Below are 25,972 nucleotides of genomic sequence, written 5' to 3'. Positions count from 1 at the left end.
ACGTGAAATATTATGATATGAACGTACAAACTTATGCCACGAAAAAAGTTATTTGTTATTTTGATGTCAAGGGCCAAACTTGTTATGACTTTAACTACATATATAACTTGTGAGATATCATAATATGAAAATATGAACTTGTGCCCGCAATAAGTTGTTTTTGTTATGATGTAAAGAGCTATTATCGGCTACTTATTTGTTACTTAAAATGTTGAAGATAGAAATTAAAGACCACAAATTTAAGGAGCAAAACTTAAAATATCATCCCCAAAATGTGGTGTTTGTGTCAATGACCAATTTGGTTGTGTAATTTAAGTAAGAAAAATCACTACTAGAAAATTGTTTATTACCTGGGGATTTTACCTAGGGAATAACATCGCTGGAAATACATGCGGATTTACCTACGAAATTATTAAATTCATCAATATCAAAATATATTACCTGCGAACTATATATGTGCAACAAATTCCCCAGGAAAATTTGACGACATATTGCGCAAATTTCTTACTTGCGACATTACTTGGGGAAATATATCGGTGGGTATTTTATCTCTGGGTAAATCCGCAGTTATATGGACAAATATATATATTTTTTAAATCCGTAGAAAAATCCCAGGTAATTTATCCTACGGATTACCTAGAGATATTTTGGTGAAATTTATGTAATGAATTTTGTTACCTGGGAAATTATTTGGGGATTTTATGCTGGGAATTTTGCTGGAAATTTATTCTTGGGGATTTACCTGCAAAATTATTTTGACATTACCTGGGAAAATATATCAGCGGGTATTTTATCTCTAGGTAAATCCGCAGGTATATGAAAAATTATATATATTTTTTTAAATCCATAGAAAAATCCCCTGGTAATTTATCCTACGGATGTACTTGGAGATATTTTGGTGAAAATTTATGTAATTAATTTTATTATCTGAGAAATTATTTGGGGATTTTGTGCAGGGAATTTGGCTGGGAATTTATTCTTGGAGATTTACCTGCGAAATTATTACTTGCGACATTACCTGGGAAAATATATCGGCGGATATTTTATCTCTAGGTAAATCCGCAGCTATATGAAAAAATATATATTTTTTTAAATCCATAGAAAAATCTCCAAATAATTTATCTTACGGATTTACTTAGAGATATTTTGGTGGAAATATATCGGGGGATTGTGTTGCTACAAATTAAGCTGAAATTATTTCTTGAGGATTTATGTAGGAATTTTGTGACTTGAAATTTTTAAATAGGAAAAGGATAAATTTGAAGAATAAAAAACACAAAATAAAAAGAAATTAGACATTAAATCGGTGGATACATATTATCAAGCAAAAGATGCTCAAGAAATTAAAATTAGTTTATTGACATAGATGGTATCACACAAGTATTATCAACAATTTTAAATTTTATATTCATAATTTATAGGTGTTTATTTTGAATTATTGTTATCGTTGATCTTAAAGTAATATATTATGTGCCGTATTTTTATTTACAAAATTTATTCATAACTAATCTAAGAATAATTATATTATTTATTTTACTGTTATTATTGTTATTGTATTAATCCGCAACCTTAGTCAATTTAATTTTTTCTAATCTATTTATTTTCTAGCCTGATTTTGCCAATTTATAACAATTTAACCTATTTTATCCAATTTATTAAAATCTTAGCCCAAATTGTGTTCAATTGAACTCAATTTCAAATTTCATTCAATCTTTTTAACCAGATTCCTAATCTTTAGATCTCAGTTGTTGAGCAATATTTATTTATTATTATTATATTTAAATAGCAGTCTAATATGAGAATAATTATCTTATTTATTTTACTATTATTTATATTGTACTAATCCGCAACCTTAGTCAATTTAATTTTTTTCATTTTATTTATTTTCTAGCCTGATTTTGTCAATTTATAACAATTTTAGCCTATTTTTATCCAATTTATTACAAGCCTAGCCCAAAATGTGTTCAATTGAACTCAATTTCAAATTTCATTCAATTTTTTTAACCGAATTCTTAATCTTTAGATCTCAGCTGTTGATCAATATTTATTTATTTATTTATTAATTATTATTATTATTATTATTATTATTATTATTATTTTATTAAAATAGCAGTCTAAGTCGATTCAATTATTTTCTCAATTTTATTTAAATTCTAGTCAACCTTATATCTAATTTATGTCAATTTTAATCGGTTTTTGAATTCAACTTGGTTCATTTTAAACCAAATTTATATCGGTTCTTATTATTTTTCTCGTTATTATTATGTTATTATTTCATTTATATCGAATCTTAATATGCGTCGCTTTTTTTTATATTAATTTATAGTTACTATAGTTATTAAATTATTTTCGCAAGTATAAATGCCCATAATTTACAAATTGTCTATTATTATTGTTGGTGTTGGTGTTGGTGTTGTTGTTGTTGATGATGATGATGTTGTTGTTGTTACGATTTTCCTACATTTATTAAATAGTAGTCTACTCAATTATTAAAAGTAATAATTTTATTTATTTTTTAAAAATTAATTTTATATAGTGATTATATTTATTAAATATCAACCTAATTCAATTCAATTTTCCTAATTTATTTAAATTCTAGCCATTTATGCACAAATTGTGTCAATTGAGTTTAATTTGACTCAATTGAAATTCCCAATTCTATTTTTTAACCCCATATCTAATCTCAATTTGACTCATTTCCTCAATTCTAATCTCAACTGTTCATCATATTTGAACAACGTTCAATATTAAATCAATTTTTACTAATATTTTTCTTGAAATTGGACAACTTCAGACTATTTTTCTTGAACCAAGGGTTTACTGAAAACAACCTATTTACCTCAACGGTACGGTCTGCGTATACTGTATCCTCGACAGGCCCCAATTTGTGGGACTAAATCGGGCTAGTTGTTGTATTCATTTTCTCGAAATCTCATAGAGAAAGCTATCAAAAGATGTCACCTTGATTTATTATTAAATTATTATTATTATTATTATTATTATTATTATTATTATTATATTTATGCTCAATTTATTTCAAATTCATTATCGGTTTTTATATAGTATTTTCTATGTGAAATACGTAAATTCTGAAAAATATATATTCCGACTGTTGTAGTGCTGACACCCAATTTTGACCTATATTAATTTTATGTATTATTTTGATATCAAATAAATACTGACGTGTAGTAGTCATGATTTCTAAATAGACAATTTATTTTTATTAAGCAATTTTATATTTTATGTAATTTTAATATAATATTTTGTTAATATTTATCAAATTATTTTCACAAATATGCACATTCACAATTTACAAATACATAGATATCGACATCTTATTATTTTTCTCATTTTTATTATTACGTCAGTAGTACATTTATTAAAATAGCAGCCATAATTCAATTCAATTTCCCAATCTGTTTGATTCTTAGTCATTTATTATTATTATTATTATTATTATTATTATTATTATTATTATTATCATAATAATAATATTTATAACATTTATTAAAATAGCAATCCGACTTAATTTAATTTATTTAAATTTTAGCCTGATTTTGTCAATTGATAATAATTTTAGCCTAATTTTATTCAGTTTATTACAATTCTAGCCAAATGGTGTCTAATTAGACTCAATTTAAATTTTTCATCCAATTTTGATCATATTCCTAATAACTAGATCTCAGCCGTCGATCAAATTTGATCCATTGGCTGAGATCACATTTCTCTTTGCCTTCATTTTTAATCCAACAGAAACCCTACCCCTCCATTTACAAAGAAAACAACCGCACACCACCCTTATTCTCTCTCTAACTTCTCTCTACTCTCTCTTTTTCTCAAAGAACAAAGGCCACCAAAGCTGCCGCCTCTTCCCCTTCCCCGCTGCTGCTCCACCGGCAAGCCACCAACGCCGAAGGCCGTTGGAGATCAGCGACCAACTGCCATCCCCACCAGCTCGAGCCCACAGTTGTGCAAGTACTTTACTACTAGCAGCAATGTCTTCGCGATGTCATGGATGGGAGCCAGCTTGTAGCAACTGAATCTCAAACTCTTGTTCCTTCCAAAATAAATCATCAGTTCTCCACTGATATCCGCCCTGTTTCAGACGAGGTCTCTAGTCTAAAATGAGAAAATCAGGAGCTGAAATTCGAGTTGCTGAAAATGAAACCGAAGCTGAAAGAGATTGAAAAAATGAATTCAAACAGCTAGCTACAAGCAGCCCTTTGGTCATCACTCATCCATCTGATGGTATGCCCGAAATAAACCAAGATAGACGTCATTCCCTATAGTGATTTGAGCTAGCTATATTTGCATAATTGTCTAATATGGTGCTGGATTCAAAATTTTAGTTTTTAATTTAATCATGTCAAGTTTGTATGGCAAAGTATATATTTTCCAGAAATGTAATCTATGAAAGATTTGTAATCTTGATTTGTCTAATGTACCATGAAGAAAGATTTGCAGTCTTGAGATGTACGAGCAATAAAATATATTCTAGTCTCACTGTAAAAGTAGTTGTGATTAATCATAAGTATTAGGTAGTTTAGCTTCTGTGTTCGTGATTACTAAATTGAATTTTGTTAAACCCATGGTAATGGTACTAGTAGTATTAGGCCGAATACCGTGTTCATGGTCTGTTATTCTGTGAATATGATCTTTACTTGAAAATATTGAAAATATTTACTTGAATAAGTTTATTACGCGATTGGTGTTAACTGGCATTATGACATGATGAGTTCACAGTTTATTACCAAAGTTTGTGGGTTAATGTTGTTTGCGTTAGGTTTGATTTCACTTTTCACTGGTCATGTTGTGTCCAATCTTGAAGTGTCCTCTCATCGATTTGCCAGAGATTCTTGGTTCTCTTCATGTTTGTGAGAGGGTATTCTTAGGGGAAACAGAGAGCAAGTAGCCAATTAGAGTGTACTCTCTAAATCTTGGAATGGATTGTTAGGTAGCACAAGGTGTTTAAAATTAGGAATTGCTCAGGGGCAGGGATTTATGTGTAGTTACTTGAAAGGTGAACTTTTGTTTTGAATTAAGTTTAGTTTGGCAACTTGTGAAGTGAATTAGTGGCTTGATATGTTTTAAGTGTAGGTACTTGATAGGTGAAGTTTTGTTTTGAATTTAGTAAGGTACATGGTCACTTGAGAAGTGAATTAGTGACTTCGATTTGTGTAAGTGTAGTTACTTGAAATGTGAACTTGTGTTTTGAATTTAGTAAAGTGTGGTCACTTGAGACGTGAATTTGTGACTTGAAAATTTTTAAGTGTAGGTACTTGAAATATGAACTTTTGTTTTGAATTTAGTAAAGTACATGGTCACTTGTGAAGTGAATTAGTTACTTGAAATGCTTAAGTGTAGGTACTTGAAATGTGATCCTTTGTTTTGAATTTAGTAAAGTACATAGTCACTTGAGAAGTGAATTAGCAACTTGAAAATGTTTTTAGTGTAGGTACTTGAAATGTGAACGTTTATTTTGAATTTAGTTTAGTTTGGTAACTTGTGAAGTGAATTAGTGACTTGAAAATGTTTAAGTGTAGGTACTTGAAATGCGAAATTTTGTTTTGAATTTAGTTTAGTTTGGTAACTTATGAAGTGAATAGTGACTTGAAAATGTTTCAAGTGTAGGTATTTGAAATGCGAACTTTTATTTTGAATTAGTTTAGTTTGGTAACTTATGAAGTGAATTAGTGACTTGAAGTGAAAACAGGAAAAGCGACCACATGTGGTCGGTTTTTATTATCGCGTTTCTTGTTTTTTCTAGTAGTGGTAGTTACTTGAAAATATGGTTAAGTATACTGACTTGAAACGTGTACTAGTGACTTGAAAATTGTTAAAGTGTAGTTACTTGAAATGTGAATTAGTTACTTGAAAGAGGTTAAGTATATTTACTTGAAAATGGTTAAGTATATTACTTGAAATGTGAATTAATTATTTGAAAATGGTTAAGTGTAGTGATTTGAAAAATGTACTAGTGAATTGAAAATGGTTAAGTGTAGTGACTTGAAATGTGAATTAGTTACTTGAAAATGGTCAAGTGTAGTGACTTGAAAATGGTTAAGTATAGTTACTTGAAAATGCTAATATATACATATTTATATTTGTTGATTGTTATGATTTTATTTGATACTATAATATCATATAATTTATGCCAATAATGTATTTTTAGCACTTTTTATGACTTGAATTAACATATTCTTATGCAGAATAAGTTTGAAAGAAAGAAACAAGAAATATTAGTTGCTCAAAGTGCATCAATTGTGGAAGGAGGATGAGAAAGGAATTAGACTTCTTGATGAAACATGTATATAAGAAATCATCTGCAAATGATTAACGCCCATCTCAAGAAGACAACCAAGCTTATGAGGATGAAATTGATGGTGACTCTAACGATGTGAATGAAATTGATAATCCTGATAACGTGAATGAAAGTGGTCTGATCCTGATGGTTGGTAGTTTTATTGAGGATTCAAGTTTAAAATATTTTGTTTTGGACCATTTAAGAATCATACATTATTGATGTGGATGTTTAGAATAATGTATGTTTTGTTAGCTGTGAGGTTTTACATTAGATTTGTATTGAATGATGTTTTTGAGAATTATTGAAAGTTTTGAATAGATTTTTAATTAATTGTAAAATATTTTTAGTAATTTACGTGTGAATTATTATTTGGAAATTTTTATGGGGATATATATGCTAAATATTTATGAATTTTTTTTTGAAAAAATTTGTTCTTGCGGATTTATTTGGGGTATTTCATATAAATTTTCTTGCGGAATAGTTTCATAAATATCTGCAAGAAATTTTACCAAATAATTCATGCAAAATTTTTATGATTAATCTCAAATAAATCCGCAAATAATGTACCTGCGGATTTATTTTCGCAGCTAAATTACCTTGGGATTTACTTAGGAATCTTCGTAGGGAATAATTTTGGAATTTTTTTCTGAAAATCTGCAGGTAAAATCCCTTTTATGAAATTTTACCAAATAATGCAAAATTTTGATATTTAATCGCAAATAAATTCGCAAATAACGTATCTACGGATTTATTTTCGCAGCTAAATTACCTAGGAATTTACTTGGGAATATTCATGAGGAATAATTTATGATTTTTTTCGTGAAAATTCGTAGGTAAAATCCATAGGTAAAATCTGCAGATAAATTCGCAAATAACATACCTGCAGATTTATTTCCGCAGCTAAATTACCTAGGGATTTTATAAATCCGCAGGTAATAATTACCTACAAAGGTATTTCCTTTGGATTCTAATTGGTAAGAAAATCCGCAGGTAATCAAATTACCTGAGGATTTTACCATAATATCCCTATGAAAATCTCCAGGTAATAAGCAGTTTTCTAGTAGTGAATCTTTTTGAAAATTATAATCAACTAGTCTAACATATTATGTAGCTACGACTCATTTGATAAAACAAAAATTTCAAAATAAATTATTTTTAGATATATAATGATAGTATTTTTATTTGATATCTTTGCTTTACTTATGCCAGAATTCATCACAAAATAATCTCTTTAACTTAATAAGATAAGGATAAGATTACCTACATTCAACTTTATCCAAACTCACAAACAAAAAAAATTACATACACCGGCCTATATATGTAAAGTTTACACCGAATACGTAAACTCCCAAATAGAAAGGTTGCATACACCAACTTACGTAAAGTTACACCGAGTATGTTGTTATTCTTGCTGATAATACTATTAAAAAAAAAAAAAAAAAGAGATGTACAACCCAAGTTGTGAGGAAGAAAATATATAGTATTGAAAGCATTCAAATTGAGAAAGTCAAAGAAGAAGGTATCCTATTCGATTTAACAGAATAGAAAAGGAATGGATAATGGAGGCATTTTAAGTTAGAAGAGGTAAGATATTATTGGACCAGAATAGGGAAAGCAGCTGTATGTACATTGAATTGAAGTTTCATGCTCCTTTAACTATTGCACAAAACACTCCCCTGTTCCCAATACTGTTACTAGTAGGTGTATATTTTTAAAAGATATGCATCAAATATCTGGATTTTGGAAGTGGATCGGCGGAGCCTAATCCTCATATATAGTAGTAATTGTGTTGAACAAGTGTGGTGATGAAGAAACTAAAAACAACCGATTTTTCTGTGGGCGGCTTTGGTATGACATATGTATGTATATAGTTATAAGTGTAGACTATCCTTTCTTTTTCTTTTCATTTTTATTTTGCTGTCTAATATAATATTTAAATTAAAACCACGATTAATTTGAAATGCGCATTACATGACTAATTTTGAAGGTACTGTGCGCAACAAGATTTTCTTTGAGGAGTCGAATATAAAACTCTAGTTAAGATTTGAAACAATTCCACCAATACACTATAACTTATGCATTTGTAGAGTTTACTTTATGACAGTTGGAAGTAGTTTTGTTCTGTCAAGGGTTTATGCATTTGTAGAGTCTACTTTATGAGAGTTGGAAATAGTTTTGTTCTGTCAAGGGTTTGAATACCCCAAATAAGGTTAGTTGCAACTTGCAACTAGCACATGAGAACCAAGCTTTGCCACTCACTTTCTAAAAAAATATAATAAAATTAAACATGTATTGAATTTGAAAATAAAACTAAGAAAATATAAACAAATACATTTAGATTTAACTTCCACTACTCCAATAAGTTTGAAAATTAGGTACTTAATAAACTTTGATTAGTAACCTATCAAAAACAATAAGTTAAGGAAAGCTGATTACATTACAAAATTTAAACTGTCCCTCACCAGAATCACTCTCTTAAAACATCTGACATACGTATATAATTTCTACCAAATATAGATATTATCATGGATCCCATATTATTTTACTCATAAATGCAAATTGCAAATGTAAAGAGTAAAGACCCTTAGATGACGCAAGTTGGAAAATCACCAAAACTGCTAGACGAAAACTGCGAGCGATGCGTTTCATTAAGAAGCCAATAGCAAAGTTGATTGACAGCATCAAATATTATATGTTAGCAAAATTTGAGGAGCAACAAATGCCAACTTGTGTTTGTTGTTACAGTTCACTGCACTGACTAATTCTAATTTATTGCTCTCATCTTTTTCTCAAACTCGCTCATTTGAGCACTGCCCCTGTCCCCCCTTTAAACAAATCAAACGAACATATTCATTGCGTTCGATAAAACTAAATCAAACGAAAATTATATAGAAACATATTAGAAAAATATTTAAAATAACCTTATTCTTTAAAATTGGGGACGACAGTGTTTAGTTACAGCCACCATCTATGTAAAGTTCAATTTTATAAGTGTGAATATGCTTTGAATCAAGGAAGCGACCATATTCATAGAAGTTGGTGTTGCACAGAAATATTTTACATGATGTGATATTGGCTACTTTGGACCAAACTTGTATGATTTCTCTCAAAAGGCTCATATCAAAAGATCCTATATCTGATGTGTAGTTTTCCAATCTCTAGCTATTAATGTGGGACTTTTGTTCTGACTCGAACTAAGTTTCATGACCCAAGAGCACAATCCACGGGTTATTGATATTTACTATGTGTTATCTACGTCGTTTGGATATTTTATAACAATTGACGGCCACAACAAGCTTCTTCATGTGCATCTCAAGCTCATAAGAATAAGCAAACTGAGCTCACTTTGCCATCCTCGTTCTCATCTCACCGAACATGGATTCTAAAATCAGTTGTTGAGCTCAGTCAATCCAAAGATATTCTTATATAATGTGATATTGCCTATAGTCCAAACCCCCACGATTTTTCTCGATACCTCGTACCATTAAGAGATTCACAATTTATATGTATCTAACTTGTTAATATTTTCAGCTACAGATGTGATCGACTTTTATTCACACCCAACACATGTACATGTTACTTTTAAGTTTTTAAAAATAAAATGGTGATCGAAAAAAGAGGACCCAAAAACATTTTTCAGTGCATTCAAATTCCTGAATCCAAAAGAAATGGACGTGATCTATAGTGTTCAACAATATGGAGAAAACGAATAGTATCATTTAAATGGGTAAAACCAGAAAGCAAGGAAATCTGGTCCATACGCAAGAGAATCAAGCAGTATTCACTTGTAATTGGTTTCAAGACATTGCATTCTGTGCCTTTTACGTCCTTCCAATCTGCAGTCACCGGCTTTGCGCAAAATCAGCTATTCTTACCGGCGCGCCGCAAAGCAGATTCCTTCTCATATTTTCATTTTGAGTTCATATATCTTTGTACAAACAAGTTAATTAAATAATATGAAGAAGTACATAGTAGTAATTAATTGATCTTTTATTTTTTATTACAAATTTCCTTTCATTTCATATCATTAGTATTAACATGCTCGTATTCAGCTGGCATTTTATCCTTAATAGTATTGATTTAACAAGATATATAGCTAGTTTGGGTTGGATTCCCATGTGGGAGCGTCGTTGTGCTAATAATTTTCACATGAACCACCACTCTGATATCGTGTGTTCATATTCAATTTTTTGAAGGAAAAAAATAAATAAATCAAAAGCGTACTATACCAAATTAAATGTCCTCTCTACCCGTTTGCCAATAGTATATCCCAATTTCACCAGTTTCGTACAGATGCATTTTCTTCCTTTCCTATTCTTCTTTTTCCCCACCTAAAGTTATTAATTATCTTTTCGGCATATTTATAGCTAAATTCAACAGTTACCTCAATGTCAGACATCCACTAGTAAAAATTAAACTAAGTCAAAAGATTAAGCAACTAATATAAACTATTATAATACCATCATAGCCTGATTCTTCATATAATAATATATAAATAGAACTAGAAATTTCAGTTGGGAAAGGAGAGGTGGGAGTTGATTAATTAAGTTGTTGACTAGATACTTTAACCATCCATAATTACATAACCCCCACCCCACGCCACCCCACCCCACCACCCATCCAAAGAACTTCAAGTCCTATTTCAACGTATAAAATTTTGGTGTATGATGAAATTTCTTAGCAACTAATATATAGCTTCCGCCGTCAAATAAATGGTTAGGACCAGTGGCGGAGCTAGAATTGACACCAAGGGGATTTACAAGTGAACATACGAACTAACTGTAGGGGTTTCGACATCTACTATATATACATAAAAAATAATTTTAACCATGTATATATAGTACAGTTTTCCATCAAAACCCCCTACCTTATATGTAGCTCCGCCCCTGGTCAGGACCGCTACCTTTTTAGGAGTTAATCTTTAGTTTACGATTAGTCAAAACGAAATTTGCAATGCAAAAGGCATTGTGGAATTAACAGTAATTAAAAGAATACTAAAGTCCACTAGAGTCATAGTGCAACGCCTGCAAGTTGCAAAATTGAAATGGACATGTAAATATTAGTACTGTACCAGTAGTGGCTAGTAATTAAAAAGAGTATAAGAAGATGGCACTAGCACGAGTGGTGGCTGGTCATTCTGTGACTTTTGGACACATCTACTAGCCAGCCTTCATTTATGTACATTGTCTTTGAAGATTCAATTGCTAATACCAACTTCTTCTATATGTATGTTGTATCAACTGATCGAGACCTCTTTCGTTTTGGTTTGCATTTTGTTGATTGGGATGTTCAGAATTTGACCGTGAATAGAGCTTGAGATGTCAATTTTTTCATAGAAAGCAAAGTTATTAGCGGCAGACTTGCTAACCATCAGCATCCCATTCTCGTGGGATTAATTATTTTCAATTTTTGTATGCAAATAGAAAAGATCTTTGCTTCTTCTCTTCTAATTTATTACTAATAAGAATATCTAACACATCTTAACGAATACGTTTCTTAACCTCTTTTTTGCAATATTAAGACAATAATAACGGATAACTACTCACACTAATTAGAGTAAATTATCCTAAATAAATAAAGATCAACACACAATTTCAAAAATATTTACATTATTTATTTCAGTAGTCAATGGTGTACTCGTACATCATAAAAATTAAAAACAAATTATATTACTGTTATACATAAAGTTTATAACTTACCAAGTTTGTCAATTTTAAATTTTGAAGAAATAATCTAAAAAGTTGCTCATTCAATCGAATAACTATGCCTATCGGCTAGAAAAAAAAAAAAGAAAACAGTGAATCCAATCGTCTATTTGTACAAAAATCCATTAATATTTGTGGAAGATTGCTTTCATTCTTTTTGAGAGTTTTTAACAATAAATTCCCTCTCGATTAACTCTTATTACAAAAAACTATGTATCCTCTATCGTTCTACTTCCAAGTTATATTACATTACTTGCAATGTTGATCCACATGATTACCGTAACCCAAATTATTACCTTGAAATATCATTTTATCAACACACAACTTGGAATCTTGGCTACACACACATAGATAAGATTTAAGCCTAAAATATCATGATTTTAAACTCCCTTTATATTGACTTGCTGACATAGACCAAGATTCATTGGACCGGGATTCTAAAATTGATGTAAAACTGTTTGGCCAAATTACGAAGAAAGATGTTCCTCCTATCACGTGTTCCTTTTTTATTTTATTGTTATTGTTATTATGGCCACCCTCTCGGTTAACTCTATACGCGTATATATTCATTTAATACTTGTGGGGAACATTAATACATCAAAAATACAATTTGAAAGAAAAAAGTAAACTAAATAAATTCCCCCCACGCTATATATATATATATTATATATAGAAGTTCCGTGTGAAACAGAGTTCAACGTATCTTCTATCCTTCTTCTGTAATAGGAGAGCATAAATTACAAAAATTTCAGCTCAATAAACTTCCATTTTCAACGAAAATAATAACAATAACGGCCATGGATTGGGTAAGAGGTGAAGCAATAGGCCATGGAAGCTTTGGCAAAGTGAGTTTTGCAGTACCCAGAAAACAGAGCACTCTGTTTTCATCATCAATGGTGGTCAAGTCTTCTTCAGCTTCTCGTTCAGCTACGCTGATGAACGAGAAGCTAATTTTGGATGAGATTAACGGTTGCCCACAAATTATTAATTGTCTTGGTGACAGCTACACCTACGAAAATGGCGAAAAGTTGTACAATGTCTTATTGGAGTATGCCCCTGGAGGTGCTCTGTCCGAAAAGGTTAAGAATTCTATTGAACGTAAATTGCCGGAGATTGAAATCAGGAAATACACCAAGTCGTTATTGAAAGGGCTACACTATATCCACAAGCGTGGCTATGTCCACTGCGACATTAAACCACAGAACATTCTTCTTGGTGCTAATGGTCAAGTCAAAATTGCTGATTTCGGATTGACAAAGAGATCCAATTCAATTAAAGGTGACTATTCGCGAGGTGAATTGAGGGGTACTCTACTGTACATGTCGCCGGAAATGGTTACCGCCGGTGAACAGGACACTCCTGCTGATATCTGGGCACTTGGATGCGTAGTTGCTGAGATGGCAGCCGGAGTTCCAGTTTGGGGATACTCAGACATAGCTAAATTGTTGATGACAATTGGAGTGGGTGATCAATTGCCTGAAATTCCTGAAGAATTATCGGAAGAAGGAAAAGACTTTCTAGAGAAATGCTTCGTGAAGGATCCGAGAAAGAGATGGAGCGCAGAGATGCTACTAAAACATGAATTTGTTGCTGATCAAATGGATGACACTGTTACATTGAATGACGAAAGGTACAACAGTGCCGCCCCTTCAACATCTCCAAGGTGCCCATTTGATTTCCCAGATTGGGCATCTGATGACTCTGCTGAATCAACAGTAACATGTCCAATTACATCTTTGCCCTCGCCGGCGTTTCAAGAATTGATCCATTTTAACGGCGGGTCATGGTCCACATCGCCAACTGAAAGGCTGCAAGTACTATTAGTGGGTGATGAAAACAGACCAGAATCTGACTGGTCAGTTGCTGATGACTGGATCAGTGTTAGATGATGTCAAATGATTTATCACGTCCAGAGTTGTGCAGATTTTTTTCCCTTGCAGCTCTGTTCTTCTTTCTTTTCTTTTTTTCCCACTTAAAAAAGGTTGATATTCCTTTAACGTTAGCCAAGGTCAGATTTTTACAATATCTCCTTTGTACATATAGTTGTATATAAAACAGAATGCAATTACGATATGAAATTCTTCATGAAACAAGAGTGATTGGAGCTCACTGATGTTCACACTTCTTTGTACGTTGTTTCTTAATTAGTACTGTCTTTTTGTGCCTAAAGCATGGCAATGAAACAAATCCGAAAACAAATTTTGCACTGTTAATTAAGGCTTTACAAATTATAATTTGATATATTAACAGCTTTTGAGTTTTAATAGTATTTCTTTTGTTCGGTTTGTTACTTACTCCCTCGTTCACATTTTGACTTGTCACACTCATTAATAAAACAATTAATATCATAACTATTTTATTATAATATTCCTATTAAATAATGTTTACAATATGTTTTGAAATTAATTTGCAAAAGAAAATAATTAATGCTAAGAGTAAAATAGGAAAAACTGACAAATAAAAATATAAATTTAATTAGGAAATTAATGATAATTAAAAGCAGCTGAAGGGCGTATTATAAAGTTTATTTTCGATATAAAAAATTGACCTTGTTCTTGGAACTCTTAATCCTCTTTTGAAACATGGGAGTAGTATTAAAGTAGTCAAGGAATAAGGTCTGCGTTTTGTGATTTGCAGGTTAACAAAAGCGACTAATAGAATAGAATAGTTAGGAATGGAACCCTTCAATAGCTAGACTTTTTAGTGTACTTTTTTTATTCAATAATTAGTGAAAATGTTTAGTTCCACCACTTGTTGGACCCCTTAATTCCAATACTTCATGCGTTCAAACTTGGACAATATTTATTCTGATTTAAGAACTATATAGCTTAATTTCTTGAAAGTTGATGGCCAAATGAATGAATTGTTTCAATACGCTCTACTTTATGTAATGCTTGGGAAGAGTGGAAGAAACCAAAACATGAAAGATTTTTTAAAAAAAAAAAAAAGGTGTAGTTTCTGTGAGGCCTAATAATGGGAAGATAATATTTCTTTTTTCAACAGTTTGTTTAGATCAGAAGGTAAGCATCACGTGAAAGGCAAATCTTTGGTACATGAGATTTTATTCAACTAGGTATTCTTGAAAACGTCATTTTCTTAAGTTGATTATTTATGAGAATCCTCAGAATTGCAAATTGCAAATTGCAAAATAGAAAGGTCCCGAGGCTATATAGGCAAGTTGGGAAATCCCATGCCTTTTAGCCGCAAATCTTTACATTAAAAAACACCAAAACCAATAGGAGCATGAATTAATTACTATATGTTGCCTTCATGCAATATTTGGGGAAGAACATGCCAACATGTGATTGCTACAACTCACTGCACAAATCCCATGATGTGATCTTTAATCACAGCTAGCTACCAGCTACTAGTATTTCACTCACTCTTGCATGAGCACTGATCATGGCCTTTGTGCTGTGGACCCCTTCACCCCACAATCATTTTCATCCCTTTGTTTTCTACATAGACATTTCATCTGTATGGTGCAAACTGGACCAGGAAAATATTAAACGTCAGAATCGAAATCTTTGGTGCCGAACACAACGTTGAATTGCAGCATGGGAGCATGGTGTTCACAAGAACATGAGCTCGAACACCAATAATATACTTCAATAAAATCTGTGTAATTTTTTCACAAAGTTTTAGAATCGCGAGTCTTGACCAAGTTCTTAAGAGATCGTATCGTACGCGAATTATTGTCATGAAATTATAATTCTAGATTAAATAATCTAAAAGTCGGATTGAATCAGGTGGGTTATCTTTGGTTGATGATATAAATTTATTTCAAATACAATAATAGTATATAAATTTTATTTCAAATATAGTTCTACCACATCCTATCAAATAGTGCGTACCAAATAAATGACTAGTAACATCTTGAGACTTATCATGATCGAGAGGGTGAAAGTATTGTTTTAGAAAATAGAAAAAAGATAAATTATTTATTTAGAATCTACCCAATATATGCCAATATATAAATGGAATAAATAGAGGTGATACTAATCTTTTCAACTTCAAATTCACCTTATGCAATGGGGTTCCTCTTATGATTCTATTGAGAAAAAATGAGCTGGAGGTGCTACTAAACTTGTCAAGTTTACGAATTGCAATCAAATTTCTTAGACCAGACGAAATGAACCTTATGAGTGTTTCAAGTAAACAAAGGGCAATGGAATTATGAGAGGGTAAACCAAAAGGCTAGTAAAACTAGCTTTTCAAAACAATATTTTTCTATTTAATATGTTTTATATAATAACGAAAATAAACAACATTTTAGGCAGTAAAAAATTAAATTAAAATAAACAAAGAAAGAAATTAAAATTTAGTGAGAGTTGGTTGGGTTCGGTTATTTCGAATTTAGCCCATTCCAACTCAAGTTACATACTGATTGATCAATTAATATCCTATTTATTTATTAATGCAACCTATTTTAACCCGTCCAAAATCAACCAATTACCCATTTGATACTCCTAATCATACTTACCTATTGTCTACTACTATACGATAAGGGGTGAGTAAGTTTGAAAAGTTCAAGTGCGACAAGATATATAAAATCTGTACCTGTAACAACGTACAATTAATTATCAATTACAGTTCTACAATAATTTAAACTATTTCCAGCATGTATTTTAAATCAAGATCGTGAAACGTACTCTTCTTTTCAAATCACACGTTTTAGGAATTTGTTAGCACGTTTTGGAGGTGTGAAACCATGACATCCTTTTCTTCTAAAAAATAATCACTAAAATACAAAAATTTAGGATATCATATCCATCTTAAACAAGAGATTATCATTTTTTTATGCAACAAATTGAATACAAAATTAATGATTAGGCAACCAATAGATATAACTGTCGGTAGCTACATGTATACTTCCTGCAAGATGTATCTCATAATTTAGATGTTACAAATAATGAAGAATCTGTTTTGGTACCTTTGAAGCCCCTACCTACCCCAAACTTTCAACATGGAAAGTTTTCTACCCTTTTTTTTTTTAACTTATGGAATCAGTCAAATGCAATTTAATCTCTTAGCCTCTATTTTTAACTTTTGGGATCAGTCAAATGCAATTTGCATTGAAATGGATTTTTTTTTTATATATATATATTAAAGTGTGCAAGAGCATATTAGAACCATGAAGAGCGCCACTAATTTTGCAATTTGCATCAATATGGATATGTAATAAAATACTAGTCCTATAAAATAGTAGCAGTACTAATAAAGAGGAAGAATGCTAAAGATTGTAATTAGTGGGTAGCTAATTTGTTGTGGGAAACAAATTGGAGTCAAAGATGCTGTGACTTTTGGACTCACCTATCATTAGCCGCAATGCATGTAAGAACAATTTAACCTTGATAGCAACTTTTCACCAATGTATGGTCTGATTTGGGACCTCTTTTATTCTTGTTTTGCATTTTATTGATTGGGATGTTTAAAATGTGATTGTGAGTAATAATTGAATGGACTATGGGACATGGGACATGCTTATTTTAATGAAATAAAAATAAAATAATGAGCGATAGAGGATCCATTTAGGAGATTTCCTAACCATCACCATCCCAGCCTTGTGGGGTCAATTTTTAATTTTGTATGTTAACAAAAATGATCCTTTTGTTGTCTTTATATATATACAAATAAAGATATCTACTCCCTGCATTTGCAAGGTTACCCATTCTCAATCACGTTTCAGAAAGGAAATTTATCGGCCAGCTAGGCGTTAGCTAGAGGATATTTATTAAATTTTCACAACGTGAACTAGTTTTAAGAGATTCCATCTTTTTGAAAGGGAAAAATTGTACAAATATTGAGTTAGGAAATCTTCAAAAGAAAATTGTGCAAACTCAATATTTGAAAGTTTCAAACAAACACCAGAATTTTTGTGTTCTTGTAATCCGAACTGGACATCATCTTTTGTGAAAAAAAAAATTATAAGTACTGTATTGAAGTATTCAAATTTGAGAAAGGGGAAGGAAGATCAAAGATGAGATTCTCACCTTATCTAATTGCTTGGAAAGAGTGGAAAGCAACCGAAAACGGAAAGAAGAAAAAGTCCAGTTTCTGTGGGCTGTTGCTGTTTGAGTCTAATAAGTTGAGAAAAAGAGAAAATTATAAATGTGCGTACAATACATGCACTCCAAATCCAATTCAAACGGTTGGTCAGGATTTCATGACTAGAAATAACTGAATAAGGTAAGTTGGCACGTGAGAGGCCAATCTTTGTTAAATGAGATTGTTCGGCAAGGAGACACTTTATAAAGTTTGTTACTCTCTCCAGACCGATATATGTGAATTGTTAGCGTCTAATATTAAGGGATGACTCAAGGATAACACTACTAAAGTCTTTGCTTCAAACTTCTAAAATTTTGATACCTCAAAAATTTTAATAGTAAATTTGGTGGTTTCAATTTCACTTAAAATAATAATAAAGATTGTGAAATACGTATGAAAAAATTATTTTAAAAAGGCAGTAAAGAAAGAAAACACTCTCTAATTTTTACTAGAAATATTTTAAAACCTTGAATTAAACAACTCAAACTTCATATTAATAATAAAGCTTTAACAACAACATCCAAGTTAATGTATTGAAAATAAATGACAAACATCTTATTCACTAGAATAATTTCTTACTTTAATTAATAATTATATTATTATGTGAAGCCAAAGATTAGGAGTCTTTTAAAAATACTATGCCACAACAACTAATATTAAAGAATTAAAAAAAAAGATAACTCTAAATTATTACAATATTATTTTACATGTATGTGTATATATCTAAAACCTCTTATTAAAGTATGGGATTAGACCATTAATTTTATTAAGATACTTCCGCTAACCCACATCTATATTGTCCTTTTATTCTTCCAAACCTCTTTCCAAGTGTATCTCCTAAAAAAATGTAAAGTCATTAAAAACATCTGGAAAAACAATTTAATATTCTTAAATATTGAACAATTAACTCATTAAGTATACAATTTAATATTCTTAAATATTGAACAATTAACTCATTAAGTATTATATTGAACTAAAATAAGTTATTTATAAACCACAACAACAAAACTTAAATTAAAAGAATTTATGTATCATGAGAATCATCAGAAATACAAATTGTAAAGAAAAATGTCCAAAGCCATAGTCAAGTAGTTTTAGCCGCAAATGCGAGGTTTGCAGTTGATAAAATAACGAATAACAAGACAAAATCAATTATCAGTTGCGTCAATCGTCATACAATAGTATTTATTTGGCGAAGAACATGCCAACATGTGTCATTACAGTTCACTGCACTTATCCAATGATGTGAGTAGTATATTTTTATTAGGTACTCCTGTCCAATGTCCACTGTGTTACGTTCTAAATATTAATTTAAGATTTGAAGGTTACGAGCATGTCAAGGTTATTTAGCTCTTACGTCGTGAGTTCTGATCTTAATAGCCTTTATACATTTTCCTCCCTCAATTTTTGTCTCTTTGTTTTTAATGAAGGAATGTAACTACCTTTAACTTAGTTAAAACTTAAGAACGCAACTTTAAAAAGAGTTAAAATTTCTTGGTTAACAAGAAGGAATAGTGGGGCCGAGATTTGTGTTTGTTCGGCAGGTGAATATTGTGAACCAGTGGGGATATGAGGATATGATGGTTGATAATGTTTCAGTTTTATACGATTTCAAGTTAATAAAGATGTTCTAATAATTTAGTTTATCGTCAAATGTTTATATATATGTATATGTAAATCATCTTTTAACATATTGTAGTAAGATATTTATATATTTTCGGTAACATAGTCAATAATGCAATCAAATGTCTAGAACCAAATGAATGGACATTATGTGTGTGTCACGAAAACGAAGGGCAATAAGCATTATTATGAAGGGTAAAGTAGAAGCTAGGAGGTCTTATTCATGTGTTGAAGCTAGCTGTATATTATTCTCACCTTATTTACAAGCAATCAAAATGTGGGCTTTAGCATGCATTCTGTGCCTATAACACCTTTTGTAACCGCTATCACCGGCAAGTAAATACTTTACGAAAATCTGGTCTTGATGCCTCTGCGCCGCAAAGCGGCGGATATCTTCTGACCGGTTTTCTCTTTTCTTTATTTAACCTTTCAACTACTTACTTAAGCTAGCAATTTTTTTAAATTTTTTTACTTAATTGTTTCATTTTGGACAGCTTAATGGAGGTTATGTTAAAGAGTCTCACTTCGGAAAAAAGATGCGTGATTGATCTCCATATATAAATTTGGGCCAATTCTCGTCCTACAAGCTAGCTTTTGACGTCTGTTATGCCCAGGGTCTCTTTTTTTTTTTTACATGATATATACCAGAGCCAACGAATCCCAATTCTTTGTTCAACTATGTTGAACGTTCATATTATATTGCTCGTGTTTCAGTTAACAAGGTCTAGACAAGTGTTAAAGTGATACAAATCCCACATCGAAAAAGGATAGACAATTGGTACCCCATACGATTTTGGGTAATTTTCATGGTCTAACTTTTAAAGTTGAGTTAGGCGAAATATCAATTGAATTATGAACTTAATCTCTTGTGGTTTTGATTACTATTATCTAGATATATCTTCCTAACTTGATAATCAGGTGAAGAATAAAAAAAGAACCTTAATATATAGTGGAAAGCGTGGTACAATTATGTTTTCCATATGAAACATGGCTGGAATATCGTGTGTATGTCCACCATACTCCATACATAACTTATTCCTAGTTTCAATAACCAACTCCACCAAAACCAATTGATCTACTTTCTATTGTTGGATTTTTATTTTCCTTTCCCTCGAGAACAACCGATCGACAAAAAATACCATTTTCCTCTTCTTTTCTTGCTTTTTGCTTGAAATTCTCCTCTACTTATGCCTTTTCATAAAATTTGGCTATATTTCAATATCTTGTTTTTAATTAACCTCATGCCCTCCAATGTCACGTGGATGACTACATTAAATCAATTCAACTTTCTATAGTTAATTGATTTAGAGAAGTAATAATAGATATTAATTAATTATGGCTAAAAGAAAAGAACTTGAATAATTTTCATATTATATATCTATTGATTTAGTGTGAATACTAATAACATAGTGTCGCTAATATGGACATATCGGTTGATCGTATTAAAATCGAAGAGGGTCTTTCATCTAGACATGAGCAAATTCTCGTTTAAAATTAATGCAGAAAAAATTATCATTCTTAAGTATGATACATATATACATACAATTTGAAAAACATAATTCAAAACAACTAATAACTATTTTTTAAAATGTTATGGTATATGAATAGTCAAATTCATGGGATTACACCAAGTATATATTTGTTGTGGATGTATAAATAGTCAAATTCGTGGAATCACACTAAATATATAATCATTGTTGATGCATGAATTGCCAAATTCATTGTAATTTGCGATGAAATAAACTTGTGAATCGTAGTAAAAGGGGTAAAGGAGCCCACAAAAGCCATGAATAGTGCAACTCCACGGTTTGCATGCATTAAAATGACCCCATTTGAGCCATGAAGAGTGCCAAAGATTTTTAGTGGTGGTTGCTAATTGTTGCGAACAAATACGACGAACACAAAATGCTGTGACTTTTGGAGTTGCCTATTAGCCATCATGTTTGTACAAACATTTTTGTACGATTCAAATTCAATTCACAATTTAACCGTGACACAAACCGTCCATTTTATTCTCTAAATGAAAACTGACCTTTTGTTCTTTATCTATACTCTATTTTGTTTGTACAGAACTAGCTATGTTTAAAATGTGATCGTAAATTTCATTAATATTGGACCTTTTTCTTATAAAATATTATATAACTAACGGTAGAGTGATCATTTGGGAAATATCATAACCATCACCATCCGATCCTCGTGGGGTCCCATTTTCTCAACTATTGATACGTTAAGAGAAAGGATCTTTTTGCTTCGTTTTTTTTCCCCTTACAACCATGATATTTTTATAAATATATTTTGAATAACTAGTGATTTTAAAATAATTTTTCTATACAGTTAAATATTAGTATACAAATATGTAGACTCGAGAAGTTGGATTGAACTCACCATAAACAGTTCACACTATTATGAAAATTTTAAATTTCTTGATACCAATACTTTAGGAAAACTCAAAATTCAAATCCAATAATTCAATGAAACAAGTCACTAAAAGTGACGTCCGTAATTTTAGCGAATTTAGGAACAAATTCATTTGAGGGAGAAATAGAAAAGAAGAAATATCTTACCCCAATCACATGCCTTTTATTCTATTGCTATTGTCTCTCCCGCGACTTCTTTTTTTCTGGCTCTCCCTCAACTTGAATTAATAACTAATACTAATAGATACTTTCTCAATCCCATCATCATTTCCTTTTTAGTCCATCCCAAAAATAGTTAATTTTAATAATATATTTTTTAATAAAGAACAATTTAATAACATCACTAATTTTCTTTTTTTTTTTAAACTTCACATTCGGTCAAGATATATCACATAAAATAAGATGAAAAGTGTAAAAATTAAAAAATTATTAAAGAATATATTAATCGAATCACACTTGTAATTAATTTTTTTTCTTAAAAATTATGCAAAATCTAAAAGTAAAAAATTTTTTTTAAAAAAAAAGAAATTGTAAAAAAAAAAAAAAAAAAAAAAAAAAAGGGACGATATCCGATGTGACGTATGGATTCGTCACTACTGACTCGTTATGTGAACATGGTTTATTAAATTCATTGTATAAAGAAAACGCAATAGAAATTTATTTAATTAAAGAAAAAAGAAAGGAAAATAAATAAATTCCACCCGCACTATATATAGAAGTCTCCTGTGTGAAGCAAAGTTCGCGGTTAATTGCGTTTTCTTCTTTCCTTCCTTAACTAGAAGCCTAAAAAATACCAAAATTTCAACTCCAAAAATCTTCTTCCATGGACTGGATTCGAGGTGAAACAGTAGGCCATGGTAGCTTCGGCAAAGTCAATTTTGCTATACCCAGAAAACAGAGCACTCTGTTTTCTCCATGTATGGTTGTCAAGTCATCTGCAGCTTCTTGTTCAGCTACACTGATGAACGAGAAACTGATCTTGGAGGAGCTTGACTGCTGCCCTCAGATCATTCGCTGTTTTGGTGACAGCTATACGTACGAAAAAGGCGAAAAATTGTACAATGTCTTGTTGGAGTATGCTTCAGGGGGTGCCTTGTCGGATAAGATCAAGAATTCAAGGGATCTGAGACTGCCTGAATTTGAAATCAGTAAATATACAAAGGATTTACTGAAAGGGCTACACTATATTCACAAGAGCGGCTATGTTCACTGCGACGTTAAACTACAGAACATACTTCTTGGCGAAGATGGGCAAGTTAAAATTGCTGATTTTGGATTGTCCAAGAGAGCTGAATCCATGAAAGATGGAAATTTGCGATGTGAACTGAGGGGTACTCCATTGTACATGTCGCCAGAAATGGTAACCGCCGGTGAACAGGACACTCCATCTGATATCTGGGCACTTGGATGCGTGGTGGCGGAAATGGCAACAGGTAATCCAGTGTGGAGATGTTCAGATGTAACTAAATTGTTAATGGCAATTGGAGTGGGCGATCAATTGCCTGAAGTTCCTGAAAAATTATCAGGAAAAGCAAAAGATTTTCTAGGAAAATGCTTCGTAAAGGACCCAAGAAAAAGATGGACGGCGGAGATGCTACTAGATCACCCCTTTGTAATAGCTGATCGAGATGAAACTGTTCCATTAAATAACGAAACATGCTACAGTAACACCCCTTCAATATCTCCTAGATGCCCATTTGATTTCCCAGATTGGACATCTGATGACTCTGCTGAATCAACAGCAACATGTCAAATTACATCTCTACCCTCACCGGCGATTCAAGAATTGATCAATTTTAGCGGCGGGTCATTATCCACATCGCCGGCTGAGAGGCTTAGGGGATTAATGAATGAACTCATACCACAATCTGAATGGGATGATGCTGATGATGATTGGGTCAGCATTCGGTGATGTCTATCTATATTAAATTATTTTTAAAATTTAGTGATAGAAAAGGCATAGCAGATTAGTACTATTATTTAGATTTTTCAGAGTACAGAAGATTTTTTATATCAGCTCTGAATTTTTTTACCTTTTTTGTAATTTCTTCACCTTATTGGTTAGGCAGGTCAATTTTTTCTACTTTGTCTGTAATTAGAAAACAAGTTTATCGTACATATATAGGTTGCAATTAGGATATTATCACTTTCAATATGAAGACAAGTGATTGGGACTCAGCAAATTAAAGTGTACAGTTTTTTTTTTTAATTTTTTTTTCGGTATGTATCTTTTAATAGCCGTATTTAGTGAATGAAGCTATGAAACAACTTGGTTACTTGGAAAAATGGGAATTGTTGTAAGGCAGTGGATGAGTTACAGTAATAATTTTTTGGGCCAACAATGATCAACTGATTATCATACGCAATCATTCAGTTTATATCTTGCAAGTTGCAGTTTTCTCCCATTAAATCATTGGCTAATACGTAGCCCAAAATCAATATAAAGTGCTTCATCAACTGATAGACGGATAAAAACCTTTCGGCATAAGTTGTAGTCCTTTAGAATATGACAATAAATTCGTGACTAGATCCCCTTCCTATCCAGCCTTTTTTCTTTGTCCCTCTTATCTCTTGCTACAATATACAGTTAGTTATTTAGGAGAAAAATTGGATAAAAGATGATGGAATTCTTTTCCTAAATGCTTAACAGGTCATGTACTCATAATTGCATGAATAGCAAAGTAAAATACATGTGAAGGGATCAAGTAGAAATTGATATGGGACCTTTGCTTCTCGTTTTTGAAATAGTGATCGATGTTGAGTTAACTTTTGCGCACATTAACTATTTTATAAAGTACCTATTGTTGTTCACTAACGAAGAACCCGAGTAACCGATCGAGGCTAATTGGCGAGCACCAACTGAGCTCAATGACAGAGAATTGTTGTGTATCATTCTGAGATTAAGGATACAATACACCCAAAAAAATTAAATATAAAATGTTTAGTACATTTGATAAGGTGAGCTAAAAAATCCAACTGGTTAATAATACTGTATATTTTCTTAACTATTCTTGACTTCTTCATTTTTTGACTTTTTTCATCTTGTAAAATTCTCCAAGTGAAAATACTAGTACTGACATTGCTTATGATCATCAATTATAAGAGCCATGCAATTATTATTCGAAAAGGCAAGAAATGTGACGTGAGAAAGGATAACGGATATTCTTCTTTTTCCTTTTTCATGAATAAAGAAAGGTCAACTTTCACAATCAATTTTGAAGAAAGGAATACATATAGTTGGGTGGAAAAATGATCTTAGAATGAATTCTTTCCTAATCCATCTACAGTTGCAAGTGGCTATATGTCTTTGCAACTTCCCAAGCATTTGCAAATTGCTTGATGTCAGGATTGAATTTTAATTATTTCAGTTGTTTATAGCATACTCTAGAATTTTATCTGTTGAAAGGAAGTTATTTTTGATATTTAATGATGTGACAATTGGACTAGGAATCTATGCAAGTTGAAACCCCTCAACTGGGCATCTTCACATGTTGCTAATTTTAAAATTGTTACTCAGATTTTCAAAGCCTAACTAGCCCATCCTACAAGAATAAGATAACTTTCCTTCATTATTCTGACTAAAATACCCAATTCTAGTCTTTAAGAACATGCAATGGGACCAAAGAATATTCCTCAAGCACCATTCTTATTCTTGTTTGCAATGGTTCGATTTACTTGGGGTTATTTGCATCTAGCTAACATTTGCCTGAGTTTAAGAATTTGTGTAAAAGTAACCTCAAAGAATTATAATCATATAGTACAAGTTATGCTGATCGGATCATGATTTTAAGTTTGACAAACTTGTATTGTTCACAAGCTATGTTGGGCGCAAGAATGAATTTGAGTACAATTAGTGTTATACCTATCTTTAACTG

The 25,972-nt window shown here is 31.4% G+C and overlaps 2 protein-coding genes across 2 annotated transcripts; both read left to right on the top strand.

Annotated features, from left to right (window-relative positions):
• The first annotated feature begins 12,654 nt into the window (after positions 1-12,654).
• On the top strand, positions 12,655-14,082 carry LOC107861392 (mitogen-activated protein kinase kinase kinase 20). The gene has a single exon (XM_016706729.2). The coding sequence runs from the start codon at positions 12,807-12,809 to the stop codon at positions 13,896-13,898; it is 1,092 nt and encodes a 363-aa protein (XP_016562215.2). The 5' UTR covers positions 12,655-12,806; the 3' UTR covers positions 13,899-14,082.
• Positions 14,083-22,826: 8,744 nt separating this feature from the next.
• LOC107860290 (mitogen-activated protein kinase kinase kinase 20) lies at positions 22,827-24,280 on the top strand. The gene has a single exon (XM_016705596.2). It carries the CDS (start codon positions 22,921-22,923, stop codon positions 24,007-24,009), a length of 1,089 nt encoding a protein of 362 aa, XP_016561082.1. The 5' UTR covers positions 22,827-22,920; the 3' UTR covers positions 24,010-24,280.
• Positions 24,281-25,972: the final 1,692 nt, after the last annotated feature.

The sequence above is a fragment of the Capsicum annuum genome, chromosome 2 (genome assembly GCF_002878395.1).
Source record: "Capsicum annuum cultivar UCD-10X-F1 chromosome 2, UCD10Xv1.1, whole genome shotgun sequence".
Classification (NCBI taxonomy): Eukaryota; Viridiplantae; Streptophyta; class Magnoliopsida; order Solanales; family Solanaceae; genus Capsicum; species Capsicum annuum.
Note: the sequence above shows the minus strand (reverse complement) of the source record. Positions and strands in the feature narration are given on the sequence as shown.

Bases quoted from the DNA above. Each gene is read 5' to 3' on its own strand.
- LOC107860290 (XM_016705596.2), top strand. From the start codon at position 22,921: ATGGACTGGATTCGAGGTGAAACAGTAGGCCATGGTAGCTTCGGCAAA.
- LOC107861392 (XM_016706729.2), top strand. From the start codon at position 12,807: ATGGATTGGGTAAGAGGTGAAGCAATAGGCCATGGAAGCTTTGGCAAA.